The 23,793-nt window shown below is 35.8% G+C and overlaps 1 protein-coding gene across 1 annotated transcript in view; it reads right to left on the reverse strand.

Moving 5' to 3' along the window:
• The window catches only part of LOC134845160 (mucin-19-like), a 581,930-nt gene that overhangs the window by 12,244 nt on the left and 545,893 nt on the right, over window positions 1-23,793 (reverse strand). Inside the window, exons 2-9 of the mRNA XM_063862042.1 lie at window positions 18,439-18,553; window positions 15,662-15,799; window positions 15,119-15,488; window positions 14,886-15,006; window positions 14,095-14,649; window positions 13,795-13,939; window positions 7,963-8,548; window positions 4,039-4,482 (exon numbers count right to left, since the gene is read on the reverse strand). Of these exons, the coding sequence (XP_063718112.1) occupies window positions 4,039-4,482; window positions 7,963-8,548; window positions 13,795-13,939; window positions 14,095-14,649; window positions 14,886-15,006; window positions 15,119-15,488; window positions 15,662-15,799; window positions 18,439-18,489 (2,410 nt within the window). The 5' untranslated portion in view covers window positions 18,490-18,553. The remainder of the gene's footprint in view (window positions 1-4,038; window positions 4,483-7,962; window positions 8,549-13,794; window positions 13,940-14,094; window positions 14,650-14,885; window positions 15,007-15,118; window positions 15,489-15,661; window positions 15,800-18,438; window positions 18,554-23,793) is intronic.

A 23,793-nucleotide genomic window follows, 5' to 3' on the forward strand; every position in this document is an offset into this window, starting at 1 on the left:
CCCAAAACCTTAGTTGTTTCTCTACTAAAATAAGTTTCCAAAAACATAAGTTCTTTTACAAAACATAAGGAGTAGCCGCTTTTACAGGGAAAAAAATTGCGCAAACGCTTCCTTCGATAGAACTTTTTATCTCAGATTTGATAGGGCACTTTTCAAGAAAATTCAATAAGTTACTAAAAAAAGTCAAAGTTCAAAAACATGATTTTCTAAAAATCGTAACTTTTTTCTGCTACAAACAGGTATTGGTCGGTAAAAAAAGAAGGTTCCTAAAATTGGTTTTCTCGATTGAACACTTAACCTGAGAATAGGCACGGCTTTTCCGAGGACGATAACTTTCTGTGAAGCCGTTATTGCAAGGAAACTTCTCACTGTTATCTCAATTGAACCCACAAATTCAGGTTTGCTATGCTAGTTTCGGGAAACGTCAAAAAGATTCAAAAAACGGTGATGTGGACGAAATGCGTATTTTCAAAAATTGGGCTCAGCCCAAAACCTTGGTTGTTTCTCTACTAAAATAAGTTAGAGGAGTGCAAACTTTTGAGAATTTGGAATTTTTCCAAAGACAACAGTTCTTTTACAAAAATTAAATAGTAGCCGCTTCTGCAGGGAAAATTTGCGCAAACTCTTCCTTCGATAGAACTTTTCATCTCAGATTTGATAGGGCACTTTTTAAGAAAATTCAATAAGTTACTTAAAAAAAGTCAAAGTTCAAAAAAATGATTTTCTCAAAATCGTTGCTTTTTTCTGCTACAAACCGGTTATGGCCGGTAAAGAAGAGAAGATTCCAAAAATCGGTTTTTTTGATTAACACTTAACCTGAAAATAGGCACGGTAATTTTCGAGTTAAGTCAAAACACAGTTAATTCGATTGAACCAAAAAAAAACAGATTTGCGAGAGCAGTTGGAGAGACAAGTCAATAATTTTCGAAAAGGGTGAAAAAAAATAAACTTTTGATTTTCCCAAGGGCAATCATTTTTTGTGTCAAAAAATGTGGGCTACGTCGCATTTGCAAAAGAGCTTCATACAACCCGTTCTTCTGATTGAACCCAAAATCTCAGAAATGGGAAGTTATTTTTTGTAAAATTCGAAAAATTTATAATAAAAAAACGCTCAAAAAGTCAAAAAATTGACTTTTCCGAGCACGATAACTTTCCGTGTAGCCGTTACTGCAGGGAAGCTTCTCACTATTATCTCAATTGAGCCCACAAATTCAGGTTTGCTATGTTACTATTCGGGAAACGTCAAAAAGATTCAAAAAACAGTGATGTGGACGAAATGCGTAATTTCAAAAATTCGGCTCAGCCCAAAACCTTCCCTGTTTCTCTACTAAAATAAGTTAGTGTGCAAATTTTTGAGAATTTGGAATTTTTCCGAAGACAACAGTTCTTTTACAAAAATTAAGAAGTAGCCGCTTCTGCCGGGAAAATTTGCGCACACGCTTCCTTCGATAGAACTTTTCATCTCAGATTTGATCGGGCACTTTTGAGAAAATTCAATAAGTTACTAAAAAAATGAGTCAAAGTTCAAAAACATGATTTTCTCAAAATCGTAACTTTTTTCTGCTACAAACAGGTTATGGCCGGTAAAGAAGAGAAGATTCCTAAAATAGGTTTTCTTGATTGAACACTTAACCTGAGAATAGGCACGGTAATTTTCGAGTTAAGTCAAAACACAGTTATTTCGATTAAACCAAAAAAAAACAGGTTTGCGAGAGCAGTTGGAGAGACAAATCAATAAGTTTCAAAAACGGTTAAAAAAATTAAACTTTTGATTTTCCCAAGGGCAACCATTTTTGGTGTCAAAAAAAGTGGGTTAAGTCGCGTATGCAAAAGAGCTTCATACAACCCGTTCTTTTGATTGAACCCAAAATCTCAGATATGGTAGGTTATTTTTTTGTAAAATTCGAAAAACTTAAAATAAAAAAGCCCTCAAAAAGTCAAAAAATTGACTTTTCCGAGGACGATAATTTTCTGTGTAGCCGTTATTGCAGGGAAGCTTCTCACTATTATCTCAATTGAACCCCCAAATTCAGGTTTGCTATATTACTTTTCGGGAAACGTTAAAAAGATTCAAAATCGGTCAAACAAATTCACTATTTTTCCTGATGCGCCATAATTTATGTTTAAAAGAGTTTGGGTGTAGCCAGCCACAGAGGGGAACTTTTCAAATCTGTTGTACTTAATGAAACAAAATCTCAGATTTGGTTGGTTAGTTTTTGAGAAAACCAAAGAAACATCAAAAATACCGGTAAAATATTCCCCCCACAGACATTTTCGAAGGCTTTAGACAAAGGGGTTAAAGCAAAAAGAGACCAGGTGAGTATGCAGGCACACAAGGGTGCAGGCGGTTTAAATATATGGATACCTCTTTTTACAAATTTCAAAGCGTCTAAAAATGAAAAACCCAATCCTATACTTTTTCATAATTCCTGTTTTTATCAAACAGAAATTCCAGGCAAACATGCCAAATAAGATAATTGAAATTCAAATTAATAACTAACATATCTTACGAAGCGGAAACAAGGCCGACAATCTTTGAGCAGACACCAGTTGAGCCGAAAAAAAACTGATTCTGTAAAAATTTTTTTCCAAGTTTAAAGTCCCCCAGGATGATCAAAATTGCCTATAGGATCAGTACTAATTGAACTTAAACTATACATTTTTTAACAAAAAAATAGTGTAAAATTTCAATTGGTCGGAACAAAAAGTTATTGGTGGCAAACTTCGACAATATAATCCAGCGAAAGGCGAAAGTAACCGACAGCCTTGCAAAAACATTAAGCTAAAGAAAAACTCGGGAAAATTTTAATTGAAGTGAGCAAGCAAGCATCTATTTGAACAACTTGCATAATCAATTACGTCCCATCGAAATTCGGGCTTCAAAACTAAGCAACAAAAGATTCTTCTTAAAATAGTCCCATTCCGTAAATTAGTCATATTCCGTCCATTTAGTCTCATTGCCGGTTAATGTACAGGTTTACGGAAAGTTCAGACCACAGTTGAACTTCGCAAAAATCAATCACGAAAAAAAACCTTTACTCTTTGAATCTCATCGGTGCAAGGTTAGAACAGTTGGTAAATTTGAACACTCTGATTCGACTGATAAAAACAGGTTCCTATCAAGATTTAAGCTCAGTTCAGTAGACGGGGTTACGTGATGTAACACAATATTCTGCCCGACACACCATCCAATATAATTTCAAAATATCTTTGATGCAGTCGGGTGTTTCGTGCATAAAAAAAAACTTAAACACACCGGAATAAAGTTACTCCCCTTTTAAAATGGTCGGAACACTTAAATTGAGAGGTAGAGTAAGAAACACACCCAAATACAAAACTCCTCCCCATGTTCCGAATGGTCGAAACAATTAAATTGACAGTTAAATTTAGTCTTAAATTTAAATTGAGTTAAATTTAGTCACGCCCTTTTTGAAATTTTTAATAATCTGAACAAAACTTTCAAGTCCCCCTGAAACTACCCTGTAGTAACTAGTACCCACCCAGTAGTTAAAATTGAACTTTCACGAAATTGAGCATGTCAGCTGATTGAGCAAGTGATTCAACTGATTTTGTTGAATTAGTTGTTAACCCGAAAAAAAGTCTACATTCCGATTTGATAACGCTAGCTAATTGCAAGCGTGAAAATCCATTTCCGAAACAAGAATTTGATCATTTTTTTGTGACCTTTACACTTTCGCAGTTCGATAGTGGTGTTTGCTTTCCTTTCAACAAAGGAAATGAACTGAGCTTAACAAGAAATCTAAAGTCAAACCACGAAAATAAATTTGAGACTGAGCTAATTCTTGAAAAAAAAATGGTCACGACCTAGATAAGAGTCTGAACTACGTTCATTAAAAGTCTAGTTCCCGAATATAAAACGCTTGCTATCGCAAATGCTAGCATTTGAAAGCGAACCAAGCTAAAAGCTACCAGGCATTTCTTTGACGTATTATATTAGATATCTACTTGGAAATGAGACAGTCTTAACCTTTTTTCACTTAAAATGTCCCACATGCAAAATTGTAGAAATAAACTTACAGCCACTCGTCTGATAAGCTGTGTTAACATTGCTCCTGCCGAAGATATTGTTGGAATTCTGGTTTGAATATCTGAGTTGGTCATCCTGTTGTTGCGATGCACCACCTGCCGCACTCGCTGAAGATGTCGGCACCGTGGAACCCGTAGATGAAATGATTTTGCTACTATACGCAGCATTATTGGGTTGGGATGCTGCTGCGGCAGAAGAAGCAAAGTAACTGTTACTTTTACTACTATCAACTGAATGTTTCGTTGGCGTCGTGTACAAATTAGTGTTTGCTGTTGCTTGATGCGACTTCTGATCGGCTGCTGTGTTCGAGTCTGTATGAGACACTTGCTGTGGCGGCTGTTGTGATTGTTGATGTTGCAGTTTGTAAAATACTGACTGCTCCTGCTGAGTTAGCTGATGTCTTTGCCCGTACTTCGATTGCTCGTTTGTGACACCTGTAATTAAAAAGAAAGTTTTCCAAACCTATTTAAAAAATCTCGCCAATTTCTTAAATATATAATAGAGACAGACAAATAGAAGGATTGGGACGGCAGAAATGCGTTTTTGTCAAATTTTTAACCGACATTTGAAATATTTAAAGCCTCATTTAATTTCAAAAAGAAGAGGGAACTGCGAAATTCGTTGCTGAGGGTTTTACCGCGTATACCAAAGTTATGGTGGTGAAAATAATGATAAGACGTAGACTCTATACAATTTTCAGCTACTTTCATAATTTTTCTGTTTGTGAGAAATTAGGTTTAAAAAATAGTAAACATCACTTAGATAAGTTTGGTCATGATGTGCTAGATAGTTACATCAATGATAATGAGTTGGTTAATAATGTCTTCGGATGATTATGAATAACATAGCCAACAGACAGTAGCAAGTCAATAAAAAATTACTGCCTTGTTCATCTTTCAAACTTTCAAGTAAAATAGATGGCCTTAAAGCTCTTCGAATTTCTAGAATGATTACTTGTGAGTGATTGACACTTTCTTTGACAAAATTAAAAAAAAAATTAAAAATTAAATTTTTTATTTCGCTGGGAAACCTAAAAATCAAATTTCAGTTTGCCTTCCTTTTGACAAAACAAATGAATATAATTTTTTTTAAAAAATCCAAGGTCAAATCGCGAAAAAACAAACATGAGCGATAAAAATTTCAAGACTTTTCCTGGAGAAAAAATCAAAAATTATAACGACCTATATAAGATTCTGAAAAAAAAAATTTCAAGACTTTTCCTGGAAAAAAAACGAACATTTATAACGACCTATATAAGATTCTGAAATTCGTTCATCGACTCTTCAAAAGTTAAGGACGGTCTTTTTTTCATAAAAGGTGTCTTTCGATGCTCAAAAATGTGGAACTTACCACCTGTTCACAGTTGGGCCTTAATTGAGCGCCCAAAAGTCATTGTGATTATTCTAGAGTGCTCCAAGTCTCTCAAGTATAATGAGTACTTCGAGACGCCATCGCAGACCGTGGCCGTCTCTAATACCATTGACAAAAAATTTCTTTAAAAAAACAATTTCAAACATAAGTATTTTGCCAAGTTTGTTTTGTAATCTTTTTGCTTTGATTATATTATCTGAAATTGATGTTTATAATGATGTTTAGAGGCGTAAAATCATCAAGGCCCGTTGATGCTCCTAGGTGGGCTGTAATCTTTGATTTTGTTCTATGAGTTTTTACAGATTGATTTAACTTTGTAATGCCTGCTGCAAGATAAAAACAGAGGCGAAGCGAAACTTAGCATCACTTGCGATATTCCACAAAAGCATAAAACAACATCAGTTTGAAAGAAATGTTGAAGAAACTAGGTCTACCAAAACTTGAATTTTCATGTGTGTCGATAGAAAATCAATAAAATCAAACATTCCAGACACGCAAAACAAAAATAAAGCCCTATGATTACCAGCAAAAAAAAAGACAATCAAAAAAGGTTAAAAAATTACAAAAGACAAAAATTTCTGTAACAAAATTACCTGCACCAGTAAAAATTTTACAAAGAGCTTTCAAAATGGTAAAAAGAAAATGAACCTTTCTAAGAGACCTAAGCCGATAAAAAATTAGCAGACACAAAAGGCTATAACATTCGAAAGAGATACCGACTGGAATCGAGCCTCTGCGATTTGCGGTCTCAAGCATGGGTGTTACCACTACATCACACCAAATGCACAAAAAATTCTAATTTTATAAATTCCTTGAATTTATAAAATATTCTAATAAACAGCTTGAAAAACTAGCACAAAATAGGCAAAACTTCTCATAATTCAATTAATTCCCTAAAATCGGAATACAATAACTGTTTTTTAATTTGAGTTAAAAATGCCCACATTTTAGGCAAATGTGGTGCTGCTGCATATAAACCGACAAACAGAAGTTCGACAAAAAACTTCGCGCTTTCTTGCTGGATTCTTGCCGGATTCAGTTCCTTGCCGGATTCGAACCATTGACCTTTGTCTTTATAACATGGTGAGTTAGCTCTTCGGCACATGTGTCTCACTTTTGATTTCACATGAACCCAAGGTAAAATGATTCAAGTGATTCTGTTACAGTAGCTTTTAATCCGGAAAAAAGAGTCTATATTCCGGTTTGATAAGGCTTGCTAATCACAAGCTTAATTAGCAACGGAACGAAAGCTACCAAAAGGAAAAAAGGAAACAAAGCTGACATGTATGAGCACGCACAAGTTGAGCTTAAAAAACTATTCGAACAAATCTTCAAAAAATTAAGTCCCCTGAAGCTACATTGAACAGGTGCCCTTGAAACTATCAAAAAAGTCCATATTCTGGTTTGAAAACGCTTGCTAATCGCAAGCTTAATTAGCAACGGAAAAACATAGCGAATTGAAGTTGGAAAAGAGTAATGAACGCAAGCAAACATTGATTTTGAAAAAATCTCAATTTTCGAATTTCAAAGAAAAAAGAATACCTTTTCAGCTCTTTGAATTTCTAGAACGATTCATTATTGGCGGCTTTTTGATAGCATTAACCCAACTTGAGAAAACTGGATCAACGGGTAAAGTTTTAATTCCGCTGGAAATCTAAAAATTATATTCGAATTTCGGAACTAGAAATTGTTCGCGTTTTTTCTCGCAATTTCCACGTCGTAATTGGAGGGTGCTATTTAGGTTACTTTCAGTATATGCATTTCAATTGAATTCAAAAATTGCATACATACCTAAGTGCATTCATAAATGCATTAATATATATGAATGCACATATGTAGTTATTAGAGTTTTATGTACATTTTAAGACTTTTCCTGAAAAAGAAACAAAAAAAAATCAGCAAGACTTATATAAGAGTCTTCACTACTTTCTTTACTATTAAAAATACGAAGATGATACAAAGCTGACATCTATGAGCAAACACAAGTTGAGCCGAAATAAACTATTAGGGACTATTAGAAAAATCTTCAAAAAACTAGTTCCCCCTGAAGCTACATAGAACAACACTTGCACTTGCAACTACAATCAAAGCTGCTTACAGCACCAGCAAAATCCGTGGTGTGGTGAACAGGCGACAAAACTTGAGCAAACAAACAAAGTCCGACAATTCAAATTTTACTCGAAAAAAATTTCATTTGCATACATGCTTAAAAAAAACAAGGTCTGACCAGGACTCGTGCCCCTGACCATAGCACTCAGAGGCGACGGCGTCACCTCTAGGCCAAGTATGAGCTAACCTGTAAGTTGTTAAGCTTCAATAATAAAGCAAGCATGATTTGTAAAAGTTGTTGACGAGGAAAAGTCTAGTTCTTGATAGGCAGTCAAAATACCAACTTCCTGCTTATTGCCAGTAATTGTAGCACACTCTCGAAAAAAATCCTGGCGAAACTGTCTTAGTTAATTTCAAGAGGGCATTTATGTGAAGTTTGCTGAGCATGATCTGACATTGTACGTTAGTACACACGGCAAAAAAGTATTACTAACCACTCGAAGCAGGCGCATAAGCCGATGAGAGTCGCGAGGCTCCATTGGCCGCCTGGGAAGAGATCGAACCTGCAGGGGCACCTTTGGCTGATATGCTTAAACTCTCACTCCTGTTTGAAACTCCACCGCCCTGTGTACTGCTGCCATAATGTTGTAACTCACTACCGAGCGATGTTTGATGCTTGGATGCCACATAAGCAACATCTCCACCCATCTGAGAAGAATATCTGCCGGACGCGTAGTAATCTAAATTATTCTGACCAGGTAGATGTACACCACCTTTGCCCGAATTCAGTCCCTGCGACGGTAAGTTAGTAAACTGAGTCCTCTTATGCATGTAGTTTGGATCGATCTCGCCAAAGTTGACCGACGTTTTGATCGTGAACTGAGCAACTGGTGAAGGTAACTCGACGGGTGCCGATGGCATGTTAGTCGAGTGCTGTTTCTTGTTGTAGGTGCTCTGTTGAAGTGAGGACGGAGGCTGGCCGAACTCCAATTTTTCAGAATCCAGTGTTTCGTTGAAACCAGGAGGCACATCTGGTCCATCCGTCGAAATTGTTTCCGTTGCTTTGCTTGATAAATTGCTCTATAACACAAAAACAATAAGTTACATCTCGGAAAAAAACAACGATACGTTTATCTCCGTAAGCTTTTTAAGATTTTGAAACATTCAGAACAGTGGTGATATATAAAATCTTGGAAGCCCCGGTTAGATCGCTCTAAGTTCGTAGGTTGTCCGATAGCTATTGCGTAAACGACTCGATAAACTACACAAAAATCTAAAAATATTGACAGCAATGCCCACTGCCGACAGTTAAAACAGATTAAAAAATTGCAATATTCAACTGTTTTTTGCCCGGATGCGATCACTGTTAAAACGATTAACTGTTTTTTACCCGGATGCGATCACTGTTAAAACTATTACTAAGTTAAAAAAATTGTCTCCTGTTGAATCAAAAAGGTTGCTGGTGTAGAAATAGGCTTGAGTAATTATGCTTTAAGGAATAGAAACGGTTTGTAATAAAAACGATACAGGGGAAAAATAATTTTCAAGACTTCTGAAAAAAAAGCAAAAAAAAACACCAGAACCTATATAAGAGACTTCACTAAGTTCATCGACTCTTAGAAATATTCAATTTCTTACTGGTCTGAAAACGTTGTTTACAGACAAAAAATCTTGTTCCCGATTATAAGACAGTTGCTCTCGCATTATAAGAAGAATGGTTTTCAATCGTTTCTCTTCCGTGTAATATTTTGGATTCTTGAAAATCGCAACTACGAGTACTTCTAAAATTAAAACAAAGGTGAAGCAGAGCTTCGCACCACTTGCGATACAAACACACACATGCACAAAAAAAACATAAGAAATCGAAAACATAGCCAACTGACAGTTGGAAAAAAGTAATGAACACAGACTTGTTACTTCAAAAACCTTCAACTTTTGAACTTTGAAGAAAAAAAAAGATGGCCTTAATGCTCTTTGAATTTGTAGAACAATTTCTGATGCACACTTAAATAAAATTAACCCAATTTGAGAAAGCTGGATCAATACGTAAAACTTTAATTTCGCTGGGAAATCTGATAATTAATTTCCGTTTTCGACATCAGAAGTCGACCACGTTTTTCGTGACCTTTACACTTTTGCTGTTCGACAGTGGAATCTGCCTTCCTTTTAACAATGGAAATGCACTGAACTAAGGGTACGTGCTTGATATTTATCAATCTATCATACTGATGCGGGACAAAATGCGTTAATTCAAAATTGGATTTTGCCCATAATCTCAATTGACTCTTTACTAAAACATTGCGAAAAAATTTGAGATATTTGAAGGTATTTACAGAAAAAAAAGTCTAGTTACCTTTTACAAGAAACATGATTCAGCAAGTGTAAAAAATGACTCAACTTTTTGGCTAGTAATTTAAATTTGTTCCTTTTATTCAAGTATCACTTTGATTCAGGAAAACTTCTATATCATTGACACATTTTTTATAAGTTTCGGTTTGATATCTCAATAATGAAAAACTGTCAAAAACGATTTCGTTTTCTTCCAATCAATATCAAGTTAAACTATTAAATCAATTTCAATCCATTTTGAGGGGCCTTAATGGAAATCAACAGCAAAAGAAACGTGAAAGCATTCAACTATAAAATATAGCCAACCAGCAGTTTAAAAAATGGAAAAACGAAAGTGATTAAAGTTGATTGAAAATTTTTCAACAATTTGCAACTTTCGAAGAGCAAAAAAAAGATCATTTAGATACAATTGGATCTGATCAATAAGTAATTTGTTTTACAGCATTGATCTTTCAGAAAACTATGGTCCCTCTTTGAAATAACAAATCATTCAAGTTTTTCGTGACCTTTGGTTGTTCGATGAGAGTTTGCCTTACTTTTAACAAAGGAAATGAACTAAACTTGAAAATCATAAATCAGTCCGCAAAAAACCAAATTTGAGCGTGAACAAATTTGAACAGCTGAAAAAATATCAAGACCTAAATAAGTGAAAACCAGTTCGTTTCTTTACATTTGAAATGCGACTACTTGGGTTCAAGTGATTATGAGGAGTAGAATAAGAAATAAGTCCACACTAGGACACATATGAGAGATTTAAATAAGTTAACATTAAAAAATCCTTGGAGAATACATTGAGCTTTCTACTTTCTAGTAATGCAGTCTCAAACGTAATTCAAAAATATGCCCCATTTTAAAACTTTTCACTCAAATAAAAAGTAGTGATAAATAACAAAAGATAGCCATCAGAGATTTGACATAGCGGCGAAGCGGAGCGTCGCATCACTTGTGATTCGACAACATTGCTAGAAGACAGGAGAGAAAGCCACTGAGTCCAAATAAAACGGAAAAACTTTCGAAGAAACCACAACTAAAATATTTTTCGATCGATGTTGTTTTTGCTGAAAACACGTCCAGAAACAATCGGCGCGTTAAATGAAAACTATTAAAACAATTTTCGAGCAAAAAAAATATTGTCATGAAAAATTTTAAACCATAAATTCTATTCTGATAACTTCAATGTTCTGTGCGCTCCGGAGGAAAGCATACAAACTATGGTTCCCTCGAACGACCCAAAATTAGGTTAGCAAGCCGATACAATATAAACTGAAATCATTTCAGTCGAAAAAATTTAAGGCAAATTAATTCATAATAAAATGGAAATAATACGAAGTCAAGTCAGGTAGAAAAACAAATAAAACATAAAAACAAATACAATGAAAACTGCATACAGCAAAAAAATTAACGATTTGGCAACTAAGCTGACAAAACATAGGCAGGCAAATAATACGCCGACAATTTTTTGAAACGGAATATTTCCCGTTTAAAAAAACAACAGGTCCTGGTCAGATTCGAAATCAGGACATTTACCGTCCCAGATGTATTCGTTACCTCCAGACTAAGTGTATCGGAGACGCTTGGAAATTTGAATTCATTATGAACCAAAATACTTAGTGAGTCTGTGATACAAGTTGTTAGCTCGAAAACAGGTCTAAATTCCGATTTGATATCGCTCCCTAATCGCGAGCTTTAAAATCTTTCAAATTTCCAAGAAACGAATGGGAAGGTCTTAAAGCTCTTTGAAACTCAAAACCAAGTAATGGTTGACATTTTTTGTTTAAAATTAAACCAAATTGAGAAAAAAAAGTTAAAAAATTTTTACCACCACATGTAAAACAAAAAATAAAAGTGTGGCAACAACATTCTTTGCGATCAATTCATCACCTAAAACAGCTGAAACAAATTTTTACTGGCACCTGTGCACGTCATTCCAATTGTTTGTGTGAAAAATAGCTAACGCCCATCTCGCTATCCCCCTATGCCCTATGCTTGGAAAAGCAAATTGAACAGAGGCGAAGCTGCACTTCGCAAGCAAACTCCAAAAAGAAGCTTGAAAAGGGTCTAAAAATTAACAGCAAGAAAACGAATATAATAATGAGTTTTGAAAAATAGATGGCATCTAAAGGTAATCAAAATTAATCCTCCCCATCCAAGCCTTGTAGCTGGCTGCCCTACACAACTGTACCATTGGAACTAACAGAAACCAAAAACTAGTCACTGGTTATTAAGAGAATACAAACAATTTAAAAGCCAATACTATGAAAACGTTTATACAGAAATAACTCTGTGGAAAAAAAACTTGATAAAATATCAAAAACAATTTTGAGCGACTTAACTTTTGAATTTCATTGTATAGCCCACCTGATTACAGAAAAAACGCGTATTACCATTTTTTATCCTTATACCGATGCAAAACAGGTTCAATAAACCGACAAATCAAGAGCCGCAATTATTTCGGCTGAATAAAACTTCTAAGCGAAAACTAAATTCCAAAAAAAAACGGAAGCTATCAAATTTTTACAGCATTTACAAGCAATTTAAAAAATCCCACTTGAACCTAGGCAATATGAGTTGAATAAGCCAATATAATATAAGCTAATTCCAATTAACCGAAAAAAAAATAAACACCTTTGAAAATAGTTGGTAAATTTACTAACTACAGAACAACTTCCAATTATTAAAAAAAACAGTTTGAATAAAAAAGAAGCAATGAAAAAACCTGCTTTAAAAGCGTTCACGTAAACAAATGCTTTTTTCAGTTATAAAAAAAACGGAAAACGAGCCGACAAATTAGGACGAAAAACACAAATCCGAAAAATTCAACACTTCAATAAAAATATTTGACAAAATAATTTTAACATGATCTCAAAAGTAGTTTTAATTGAATGTGAGCGTGTTAGCTTGTATAAAAAAAAATTACATGCAATTGGCGAACTATATGCAATATAAGAAATACGTGCAGTTAAATATATAAGACAAGTGATTCAACTGATTTTGTTAAACTAGTTGTTCACCCGAAAAAAAATCTATATTCCGATTTGATAACGCTTGCTAATCGAAAGCATAAAAATATTAACATCGCAGGTCTAACAGCAGCATATTTGATCTCCATGAATAAACATAGCCAACAGATAATTGGAACGCAGTCAAGGAAAGTCAGAAAACAAAAAAAGACTTACTTTTTTTGAATAACTTAACTTTCGAATTCCGAAGTTAAAATTATTTGATCTTTACGGTCTTCGAAATTCAAAACACTTTATGAAAGACTATTTTCGATATAACTAACCTAATTTAGGAAAACTGGATTACTAGGTAAAATTTTTATTTTGTTGCGTGATCTGTTAATTAAATTCCAATTTCGAAATTAGAAGTCCTACATTTTCCGTGATCTTTACATTTTTGCTTTTCGTAAGTGGAGTTTGTCTTCATTTTACAGAGGCGAAGTTTCGCTTCGCAAACAGTAGCAAGAACACGACAAAAAGCAGCTCTATAAAAAGCAATAATAAAGAAATAAGCCTCAAATTTGTTTATAACATTCGGCTACGCCTTGGATTCGATCTCCGACCGATTGCGACCAAGAGATTAAGAGTATCACACACTAACCACTGAGTTCCGGACGCTTAATTGATCGCAAACACTAGCCACAAAAAAGCAGAAAACATGCTATGAAATTCCCAATGCTACAGATCGTTATAGCATAAGTGGCACCAAATAATGAGCACTTTTATTTGCAGAAAATTGAACAAAAAAGTACATTTTTTCATTTAAAAAAACTTTGGTTTGCTTTTTTCTCATTTTCTGAATTTCTTCGGTTAACTTATATTTCGGTGGTTAGAACCTTCTGCAAAGCAATCGAATACCTAGCTGGATTATGTAAATTTTCACTAGGATTCGCTGAATGCCTTCATCACTATTGCAAAGGAGGATGAGATATTTATTAGCGCAACTTATTCTAACCTCGTCAAATCCATTTTCTTTACCTGTGAATTTGGATTGCCAATAGACATGCTGGCAAACTGCGAAGAGGCGGCGACAATGTCTTCAGTCTTTGCAGACACATTATCAAATTGACCTGTTGTGTTGGCTCCTTGGTTGAACAGCTTCAGAAGCAGGTTCTCAGATTGCCTAAACGATCTTACGAATTTTTTCATATCATTCAGGTTTTTAATTTAAATCGAAACGAAAAACGCATATGCAAATCCAGAATAAATCAAACTAATATGTCGTTATATCACACTACGTTTCGGCAGGATAATTATAGTCAAGTGTGTTGCAATTACCCATTATTGGCTAGAGAACTGTTAACATTCTGATCAAAACCAGAGACGCCGTACTTCTCTGTAGACTGAATCATCGCATTCAAATCTCCATTCGTCAGATTCGCTGTTGTGTTTGAAGACAAGTTAGCACCTGGCACTGCAGCAAACTCTGCACTTGAATTCGAATTTCCATCCGCAAAGAACGGAGGTTGCATTGAGGTCTGCTGACTCGCCTCAAGTACTGAAACCGGGTCTGGAACATCATTGATTTTGGTGTTCTTGAACTCGCGACCTCTCCAGTCACCGTCACTTTTCACGTCCCACTTTTCCTCCGCTGGCCAGAAGTTATCCATAGGTGTCGGCAATTGATCTAAATTCGGATATCTGTTGCTGTGTTCGTGATTTCGGTCGCGATTGTTGTATCTGTCCCTGCCGCCTGGTCCACCGCCACTACGTCCTCCCCGTCCAAACCTGTTTCCTCCGCGACCACCCCGAGATGATCTGTCGAAATTGCGAGTTCTGTCGTCAAATTGTCTGCTTCCGCCGTCACTGGTTACCGCTTTAGCATCAAAGGTGCTGAAACACAAGGTTTATAATTGTTATATTAACAATTCTTCTGGTTTACGCTGAACTAGAAAATTGTGCAAGCCGAAGAGCGGCGTGCGATCAAAAGTAGACATGTCATCAGCCCATCAGAATCCAGATTAAAAAACAACCGCATTAGAAATAATTTTTCTCGATTCTGATTGGCATACGACGTGTCTATGTTATAACCTGTCTATGTTTTTGCTAAGTAGCCCCTTAGAACTAACCCCACAACAAACGGTTGACTGAACTGGTTGCTGTCATCGGCGTCCTCATTGGATTGAAAATCTGAGTTATCACCCTTATTGGTTTTGAAATCCCCTCTGTTAGTGCCACCTCTGCTGCGACCTATAAAAACACTAGTTTTGCAGGCAAACTAACTGAATAAATGCTAATCAACAGTTGTCATTAAGATGAGAAGTTTCATACAATCACAGTCAAGGAGAGCATGAAGACTCACCACGTCTTGATTGAAATCGGTCCCTCTGAGAAAAGTCTTGACCGGATTCAAAATTACTTGAGTCGCCTCCGTTCATCATTCTGGCCTCTGTTTCCTGCCAGTTGCCTGTTTGAATTTCCATTAATGGTTGCACAACCTGGGAATTTTGAGAATTTGATGGATCTGATGAGTTGTTCGTTTTGTTTCGGTTACTTCTGCCATCACTTCTTTCCTTTCGGTTGTTGCTCTGCCGATTTTGTGATCTTTCGGTCTTCAGTTTTCCCTCTTTTGCTCCATCTTTTTTGCCCGATTCCTTCAGATGTGAATCTCCAGGCGCTTCATCAGCTTCCTTTTTCTTCCGTCTAGACTGTTTCTGTTGAACTTTGGCGTCCTATAAAAATAAGTTTGAAAAAATGCATAATATTTCAAGCCAAAATGCATAATATTTCAAGCCGCAAATCCATGATATATTTAAGATGAATGATTACAAAATGAAATAATGAGTGCAAATCAAACAACGTCATTAAAATAGTGATTATGACTAGCAAAAAATGACTTTCTAACCGGGAGTTGTTTCATCAACTCATCCAGCGCAAGAGTGAGCTCAAAGTTATTGTCGTTGAGCGCAAACAGTGCGTCATCTTCGGACACATTTGTAATGCTGACAATCTGAGCCACAAGCTCAGACACCTCGCCTTCTTCCTAGAATAGATTGAACACCCTTTGTTAGTAATATCAATTACTAATAATTGTTAAAAATATTCCGATAATGAGTTTTATTAAAAATAGTGTTAACACAAAGGCGAAGCGGACCACTTGCGATACAATACAAGAAAGCCGCTGAGTCGAAAAAAAATTCGAAAATATCAACAAAAAAAAACGATTTATTAAATGCATAACATTAGTCTTGAAAAAAAACAGCCAAGACAATGAATGTGAAATTGGCATCGGAAGAAAAATTAATATGCCGTAGCAAAGCCAAATTACCTAAGCATAAGCCCTTCAAGCCAAAAAATATTTTCAAAAAGACTCAAATAAATTCCCCCTCAAAACACAAGCACACAAGGACTGTTTCCACTCATCAAACAATGCAATATGCAGCCCCTCAAGCCGCTATAATATAAACCAAAACCTATTAATTAACAAAAAAATTGAAAAAAAATAAGAAACCCAATTCTTGAACATAGCCAACGTAAGGTTGGAAAAGAGTAGAAGAACAAGGAAACCATAAAAAATGACTTGTTTTTGAGCATTTTTTAATTTTTAAATGCCACTGGGAATTAATACCAGAGCCAACAGACAGTTGGAAAAAAATCGATGAACTCATAACAAAAAAAAACATATATATATATTTTTTATTTTGAAGAAAAAATACATCACGTTGAAAATACATCATTCAAAATCTTTCATATTGAAACTGACCCAATGAGACACCCAGGTGAAAAAATTACAACCATTATAAAAACAAATTTCGAACAGAGCGGATATTTAAAATGCTAACATGCTCAAAATATAAATGATGCAGTATATCCAACAGAGGGGACCAGGATGCGAGTCCTGTAAACAAAATTTTCTCCAGGAAAAAAAGTCGAGTACCCAATTCCACTACCCTTGCTCTTTCCATGAGTAAAAAACATAGCCAGAAGAGTTGTAAATGAACGAAAGTAAAAAAAAAATACTGACCTGTTTTGTGAAAAATGTCAACTTTCGAATTTTAAAAAATAGATGCACTTGAAGCTCTTTCAATTTCCAGAACAATTTATGATTGGCACTTCATTGATAAAACTAACCCAATTTGCCAAAACTCAATCAATAAGCAGAATTTTATTTCGTTGAGAAATTTAGTGCAGAAAACATCCAATAAATTAAATTCCGTAAACACATCCAGAAAATTGGTTTTTAGATGGGATAACATTGTCATTGATATGTACTCTATAACGGGAGCTGCCGTTTCTCTTTAAATCAATTCATATAAGAAACCAAAGCTTGCAGACAAAATTTATTTTGAAAGTAAAGCCAAGGTATAGTTTTAAGGTATAGGTCAAAAAGAGAAGCAAAAACCTAATGCGTTTTGAATAGTTCTCTACGAGAATTGGATTTCGTTCCTCGAAAATTTTAGTTGTCCAATTGACTGCCTTACTTAAATGTGCCATTGACGCTTGTAAAAAGCAAAGACAAGCGAAAAAGCGGCAAATAAAAGAAAGCTCCAAAAAGCAAAAAAAAATTGCATTTAATAATTTGGAATGTAACAAGCTAAAGGCAACCACACTAACCAAACTTTGCCTGCAAAACATTGAAAAATATAAAACCAAATTGTGAATAAATTATACTCTTGACACAACACAAACATACCATTACAAACTAGCAGACAGAAATTGAGACGAAATACAAAAAATTTTTAGAAACTGTCAAGAAAAAACTAGATCTATCAAAATCGTCGTATACTTTGAATTGAAAAAAAATTAATTTAAGAAAAAACAAATGGGAGAATGGAAAGTTACATTTACATCGAAACAAAGCGGTAACATTTTTGAGCAGACACCTGTAAAAAAATATTTTCATAAGAAAAGATAAAAAATCTTCAAAAAATTTAAAAAATACCTCTTCAAATGACTCACAGGCATAGGAAACTTGTTTCACTCATCCAACGATGCAATATGCTACCACTAAATTTATTAGGTATAAAGTGAAAAAAAAATTTTAAGCCAAGAAAACAAATCATACTAAACCGGAGTTGGTAAATTTAAAACAAAAACAAATATTGAATGAAACTGGTAATTGAAATGCAAAAGGCAGGATTCGAACCCAGTGCGGTTCGTTGTCTTTTGAAGCAAGTGTTACCTCTGTGTCATATGGTTGATTTTGAATTTATTATGACGCAAGATGAAACATCTGCAAAATTTTGTGATTAAAGTTGTATACGGGAAAAAATCAAACACTCGGTTGCAACTCTTGCCAAACGCGGGGGTAATGAAAATTCAACTTTCTCATTGTTATTGGCAATTAAAAAGAGTTGCAATTGACAGTAAAATTTGCCGTACATGATATAGAATTGAAAATTATTCGACATGCCTAATTGTCAAATTAAGATTACTCTACTTCTGCACTAAATCAAAAGTCCACACCTGCTGAGGCATGAACGTTAGGTTCCCGCTGGAAAATTGAACAACATGCAAATACTTGATGTGAACCTTTATTCAAATTTGGGCATCAAATTTTGAATGTTTTAAGGGCCTATGGGATAGTTAATTTTGGGTGCTATGGCCGTTGAGAACTAAATAAAATTCATCAAGATATGAAACCACTTGAAAATTAGTTTCTGAAATCAGTAATCAACATACCATTAGTGATGGTATTTTCAGATGATCAAGTTGTCGTCGAACTTCAAGCATCAATTATGTACATTGAAAACTGGACAGTATACAGAACAAAAGCTTCTAGAGAATCATAAAAAAAATCTGAAACAAACTCATTTCTACAATAAGGGTACATATTTTTATTCTCACTCATTACACTATAACTGTCACTATATCTGCAAATAGACTTTTTTTAACTAATTCAACGGCTATGTTGAATAGTAAGAATTTTTCTCCTTCTTAGGCAGCTAATTATATATACACCTTGCTGCAAACAACCATGCTAACAATGCTCTGATTATCATTGGCGATTACTCTCAATGACCAATTTATCGCAAAATGATTTTTCGGGTTGAAGAACAAACACTAATTACAATACACAGTAGTTGTTGCATTAGTAGAAACAGTGTAAAGTTATTATTAGGTTTAAAGTCAGATTATTTACTCATTTTTATATTTGCTTAAAACGAGTTAAATCATTGAACAAAATGGGATGAAATTATTTCATCATTAAAAACATCGAACTTCGAATGAAAAAAAGTTAAAAAGATTGTTTGAACACCCTTGAAATTTTTAGGCAATGTGAAATCTTACAACCCTATTAAAAACGAACCAAAAATTGCAAATACACATACGAGAGAACAGAATTCACTTAATCTTTTTGTATGAGTACGTATAGGCTTGGATTGCATTTCAGTAGTGTAGACCTGTAGTAAGATTGTAGAGAAGCAGTTGAACAATGGTCATCAAATACTATAAATATTATATGCTTAATTACTTGATTTATTCCAACATTAGCTTTCGGTAGCCTCAATTCTTGTGTAACATTCGCCCGGAACTACATATCGACGGAAAATAAGGCTAGGTTTTAAAACGACTGGCTAGCGTCTAATGTACCAGTCGGTCATATTTGGAAGTTTGACCTTGAGCAACGCAAGAAACATGATTTTGGGGTGAAATGAAATTAAACCAAAACTCCATTCTTGAGATAAAACTTGTTCGATTAAACTTATTGAACCAAACTTAATTTCCCAATTATTCTTAAATTGCTTACTAATTTAGTTACCTATAATTCTCGAGTGTGCTGGTATGTGAGTACCCAATTTAAGTTTCTTGGTTGTGTTTTATGATTGTTATGTTGAGGTAAGTAGAGTTTTAGGCAGGCATTTCGGGACCCGACATTTTTCAAACCCGAAACCCGATTACCCGATAAGCTAAAACCCGAACCCGAACCCGACGGTTTCTTCAAACCCGAACCCGACATTCATTTCAAACCCGAAACCCGGCCCGAAACCCGAAAAAGATCTCAAAACCCGATTACCCGACCCGATACCCGACATGCCCGACTTCCGCGCTTCTGTTTTCTTCTTGTCATTGAAACCGCACAGAAACTTGTCTTTCAACTTTGGATTTTTGGTTTCAAATATCCGCCACTCTTCCTTCATCGTACAATGCAATCGCGTTCAGAAATGAAATAGAAATAAAAATTAAAAAAGTAAAAAACCTCAAACAAAAGAAAAATTGGGAAAATTTTTGTCGAAACCGAAAACAGCAAACAAAAGTCGGGTTTTAGAAATCCGACATAATTGAATACCCGAACCCGAACCCGAAAATTTGTTGAACCCGAAACCCGACCCGAAACCCGAAATTTGTCTCAAAACCCGAAAACCCGACCCGATACCCGAACCCGAAATGCCTGGTTTTAGGTTGATCCATCTGAAATGGATCAAAGTTTCACTGTCTAATAAAACGTAACTGTACGGATTGTCCGACCCTGTTTTCAACGGCGTTCGGGTGTTTTAGGTATTTTGAGACCTAAGTTTGGGAACGTTCTTATTTTCTAGAGTGGTTTTTTGTTCCAAATTAGTTCCAACCACTTCCGAACTAAACTTAACCGGTTCTATCTATTGTAGTAGTGCAGTTAAAATGTAACACGCTAATTTAGCGCTTTTTTTGTTTCAAAAATTATCGATATCTCAAAAATCGCGACTTGTGGGGGGATCAAAATATTGCTATTTTGACCCTAAAAACCGGTCTGCTTTCTGTGTTTTTCACTGAAAAACGGTATAAGAGTATTAATATAGACTAAATTAGTAATAATATTAGTAATACTATACCCCTCCGGGTTTATTTAATATCCGAATTAAGGTGCTTAACTCGGATATTCGCAGTCCGGTGAAGGGTCACTACAGTGCAGCACTGTCGAGCCCCCCACAGATTACTATCTTACTTTTTGTACCAAAAGGGATACAAAACTTGTTAACGATACCCAACAGTCGATTGTTGTTGTGTTGTGGTTGAGCGCCTTCTTGTTGCTCCTTGTACTGCTTGCCGGATCAGTCTCCTCCCAAGACCCTTCCGAATTGAGCGCAAATCAGCTGACCCTTCCGGATTGAGCGCAATTTATCATTAACGTGCTTAAATGCTCAAATAACCCTACAGTACAAGCCTCACAAACGGGCTACAAAATTGATCGTAACGATCCTGACTGATATAAATGCCTGTAACAACAATATATCTATCAACAACAAACGGGAGGGTCGGATCACATCTTGTCTGGGAGAATGATTTCTACTGATTTTTTTTCTACTTTTTTACTGTTTTTGGGTTTTTGGGTTATTTTTTATGTTTTTCTGTTTTTCTTGGGTACTATACTACTTTTTGTTTGGTTTTATATATATCTTTAAGTGTTTTTGGTCACCAACCTCTCAGGGAACAACGGAATGGCCGATCCCCCCACCGTTCCTGGTTCGTGAATTTTCGGTCTTAACTAGGTTAAAAAGCTATTCACGGTAATCCGGAAGGCTTCCGGGTTCCGAACTACCCTTCCGCCCCGGCGGTTTAGGCCTATTAAGGGCGTTAATGTGAGCATCCGCTCGGCGCGGAGTGCTCGTTAACGGTTCTGCCGGTCATGATGTTAAAAAAGAATAACACCCAGGAGCGCCATAAAAACATGTATGTAACATTCGCCCGGAAGATACATATCGACGGAAAATAAAACTAAGTCCTAAGACGACTAGCTATCGTCTAAACAGAGCTTTATATGCTTTTCACCGTCTCTACCAAGCCAGTACTTTTCAGTGGTCTTTTCTAACATCGGGTCGACAAAAAACGTTACTGCTTTCGGCTTCGGTCAAAACACTCAAATTAACTTAATTACATGCAGAAATAGTGAGCTCATGGCTGGGCCTCAGTATCCCCAGACCACGAGGTCACTCCTAAAAACAGGGTTACTACTATTTACTATATTAGTATTGTTTTTGTTCAGTAGATAAAAATCATCATCTCCATCGAAGATGGATCAACCCTTTCCCCCAACTCCTAGCTTCTCATCCTTATCAAAATGAATCTAGTTGTTAATTAAATTCAACTCAGGACATGACAGGAAGCTAAAAGTTTATATAAAAGGATAAAAATCTCAGTCCCGAAACCCTTCCGGATTCTTGAATCCACTGAATCAAGCACGTTAAACTTGACTTTTCCGTAATCCGGAAGGCTGTCTTCCACCCTTCACCGTTGTTCGCAACGGCCTTGCAACTATTGTAGCGACACAATAGTTGCAACTCGGAACGTTCTCTGTCAACTCCTTGATTTGTTGTCGTTTCTTGACCAAAATTTCCGTTCTTCTCGCAATCCCTACTAATATTGTTCTGTTTCTTTTTAGCTCTCTTGCCAAAATGGACGTTTCTGACGTTTCTCCCAAATGTTACGTCATCACTTCAAAAATTTAAAATTTAGGAATTTCCGAATCCTTCAACCTTCACGTTTTGTTCAATCGTTCGAACAACGTCCTTAATCCATCAAAATCACTAACTCGGAAGGTTCACTGCTAAAAATTCGAAATCTGCAGAGATTGCATTTTGGCACATTCTGGTCGAATGTCACACACTCCCCGGTCAATGTCCTCATTGAATCACGCAATGCTCGTAAAATAGATACAGTGTCATCGAACAGAATTTATAAAATGCACGAAATTACTTTTATCTACGTCACATCGACTCACTGCAGAATATAATTGGCATCATACCACATCACTATAGCCTTCAAACTCTTTCATTAATCTGCACATTGAGGATATGACCTAAGATAAAACATATTTTCTGACTTCCAATGTCAATGTCCCGATTAAAACTTTTTCTCTTAGATTTAAAAGGTGTTGGTTTGCAGGACAGTCCTGCCAACCAACAAGCTAAAATTATCCTACTGTGCTCCTTCCCTTCGGAAATCTTGCTTGTTATTGTCCTGAATATTAAAACTAAGAAACTCTGTGGTTAGAAAGAACAATGAAACAATCTCCCTCTTCGAGAGATTACCCAAGCCTTCCACGTCACCACAAAGTGATCAGTTCTCCTAGCTGATTAAAAACAGTCATGTAGGCTGGAATACTTAAATATACTCCTTTACTTAAGCCTTTCTAAATAAATAGTAAGTGAGTGTCTCTAAAGCCACTCAACTAAAATCAAAATGCAAATTTATAAATGCAACAATTTCAAAACTCAACTAAATGTTTCAGTCTTCAATTACAACTTGGTTGCTTGGTTTCTCACTTGAGTTTTTTTTACACACATGAAACAATTCTGAGTTTTAACTTTTTCTTCACCACTCCTTTGTTTTCTTCTTTTTTCGTCGTTTAGAAGCTCTAAAACTTCTAAAGTCTTCTAATTTCATCTCTTTTTGCCTCTTGTTTTTCGGTCATTCGTCAATGTTCCATTTCTTCCTCCTGTGATACTGACTCTGCACTCTCAGTCTCCGTATCCTGCAACACGTCGTTAGCTATCCTGACGCTGCTGGAAGCCGTCCTCCAACACTTCTGCTCTTCTACCCTCTGTTTGCAACAAGGTAGGGGATCCACGTTAGATTCTCTGTTCCTGCAGAAGCTGTTGTGGAGACAAAACGTCACATTTCTCTCCAAATCTTCCTTTAACATCTCTGCCTTCTCCTTTCCACTACGTTCACTTGTCCTGGAAATTCTTTTCACAGCGGTGGTCACTGCATTCCGATGAGTCACGAGAGCTCGCTTGAAAGCTCCTGCTCCAATGTCCAACTGATATTCACTGTACACCCTGCCGTGCTTCGACATATGCTTTTTCGCATATTCGTACAACCATGCAGTCATGTTAGCTCTGAACCATGGCATCAATTGTTTTCTTGCCCATATCTTCTTCACTTCCATCGGAATGTTTAGAATTTTGCACATTGTCTCAAAAAGATCTAAATCTTTTAGACAATCTAATTTCCGCAACTGTTCTCTCGTCGGTGCCTCCTGTCTATTATTTTCTCTCACATGAGCTTCCAGCCATCGTATCGCCATCATAACTCCCACTATCACTATTGTTATGG

Source organism: Symsagittifera roscoffensis, chromosome 4 (assembly GCF_963678635.1).
Source record: "Symsagittifera roscoffensis chromosome 4, txSymRosc1.1, whole genome shotgun sequence".
Taxonomy (NCBI): Eukaryota; Metazoa; Xenacoelomorpha; order Acoela; family Convolutidae; genus Symsagittifera; species Symsagittifera roscoffensis.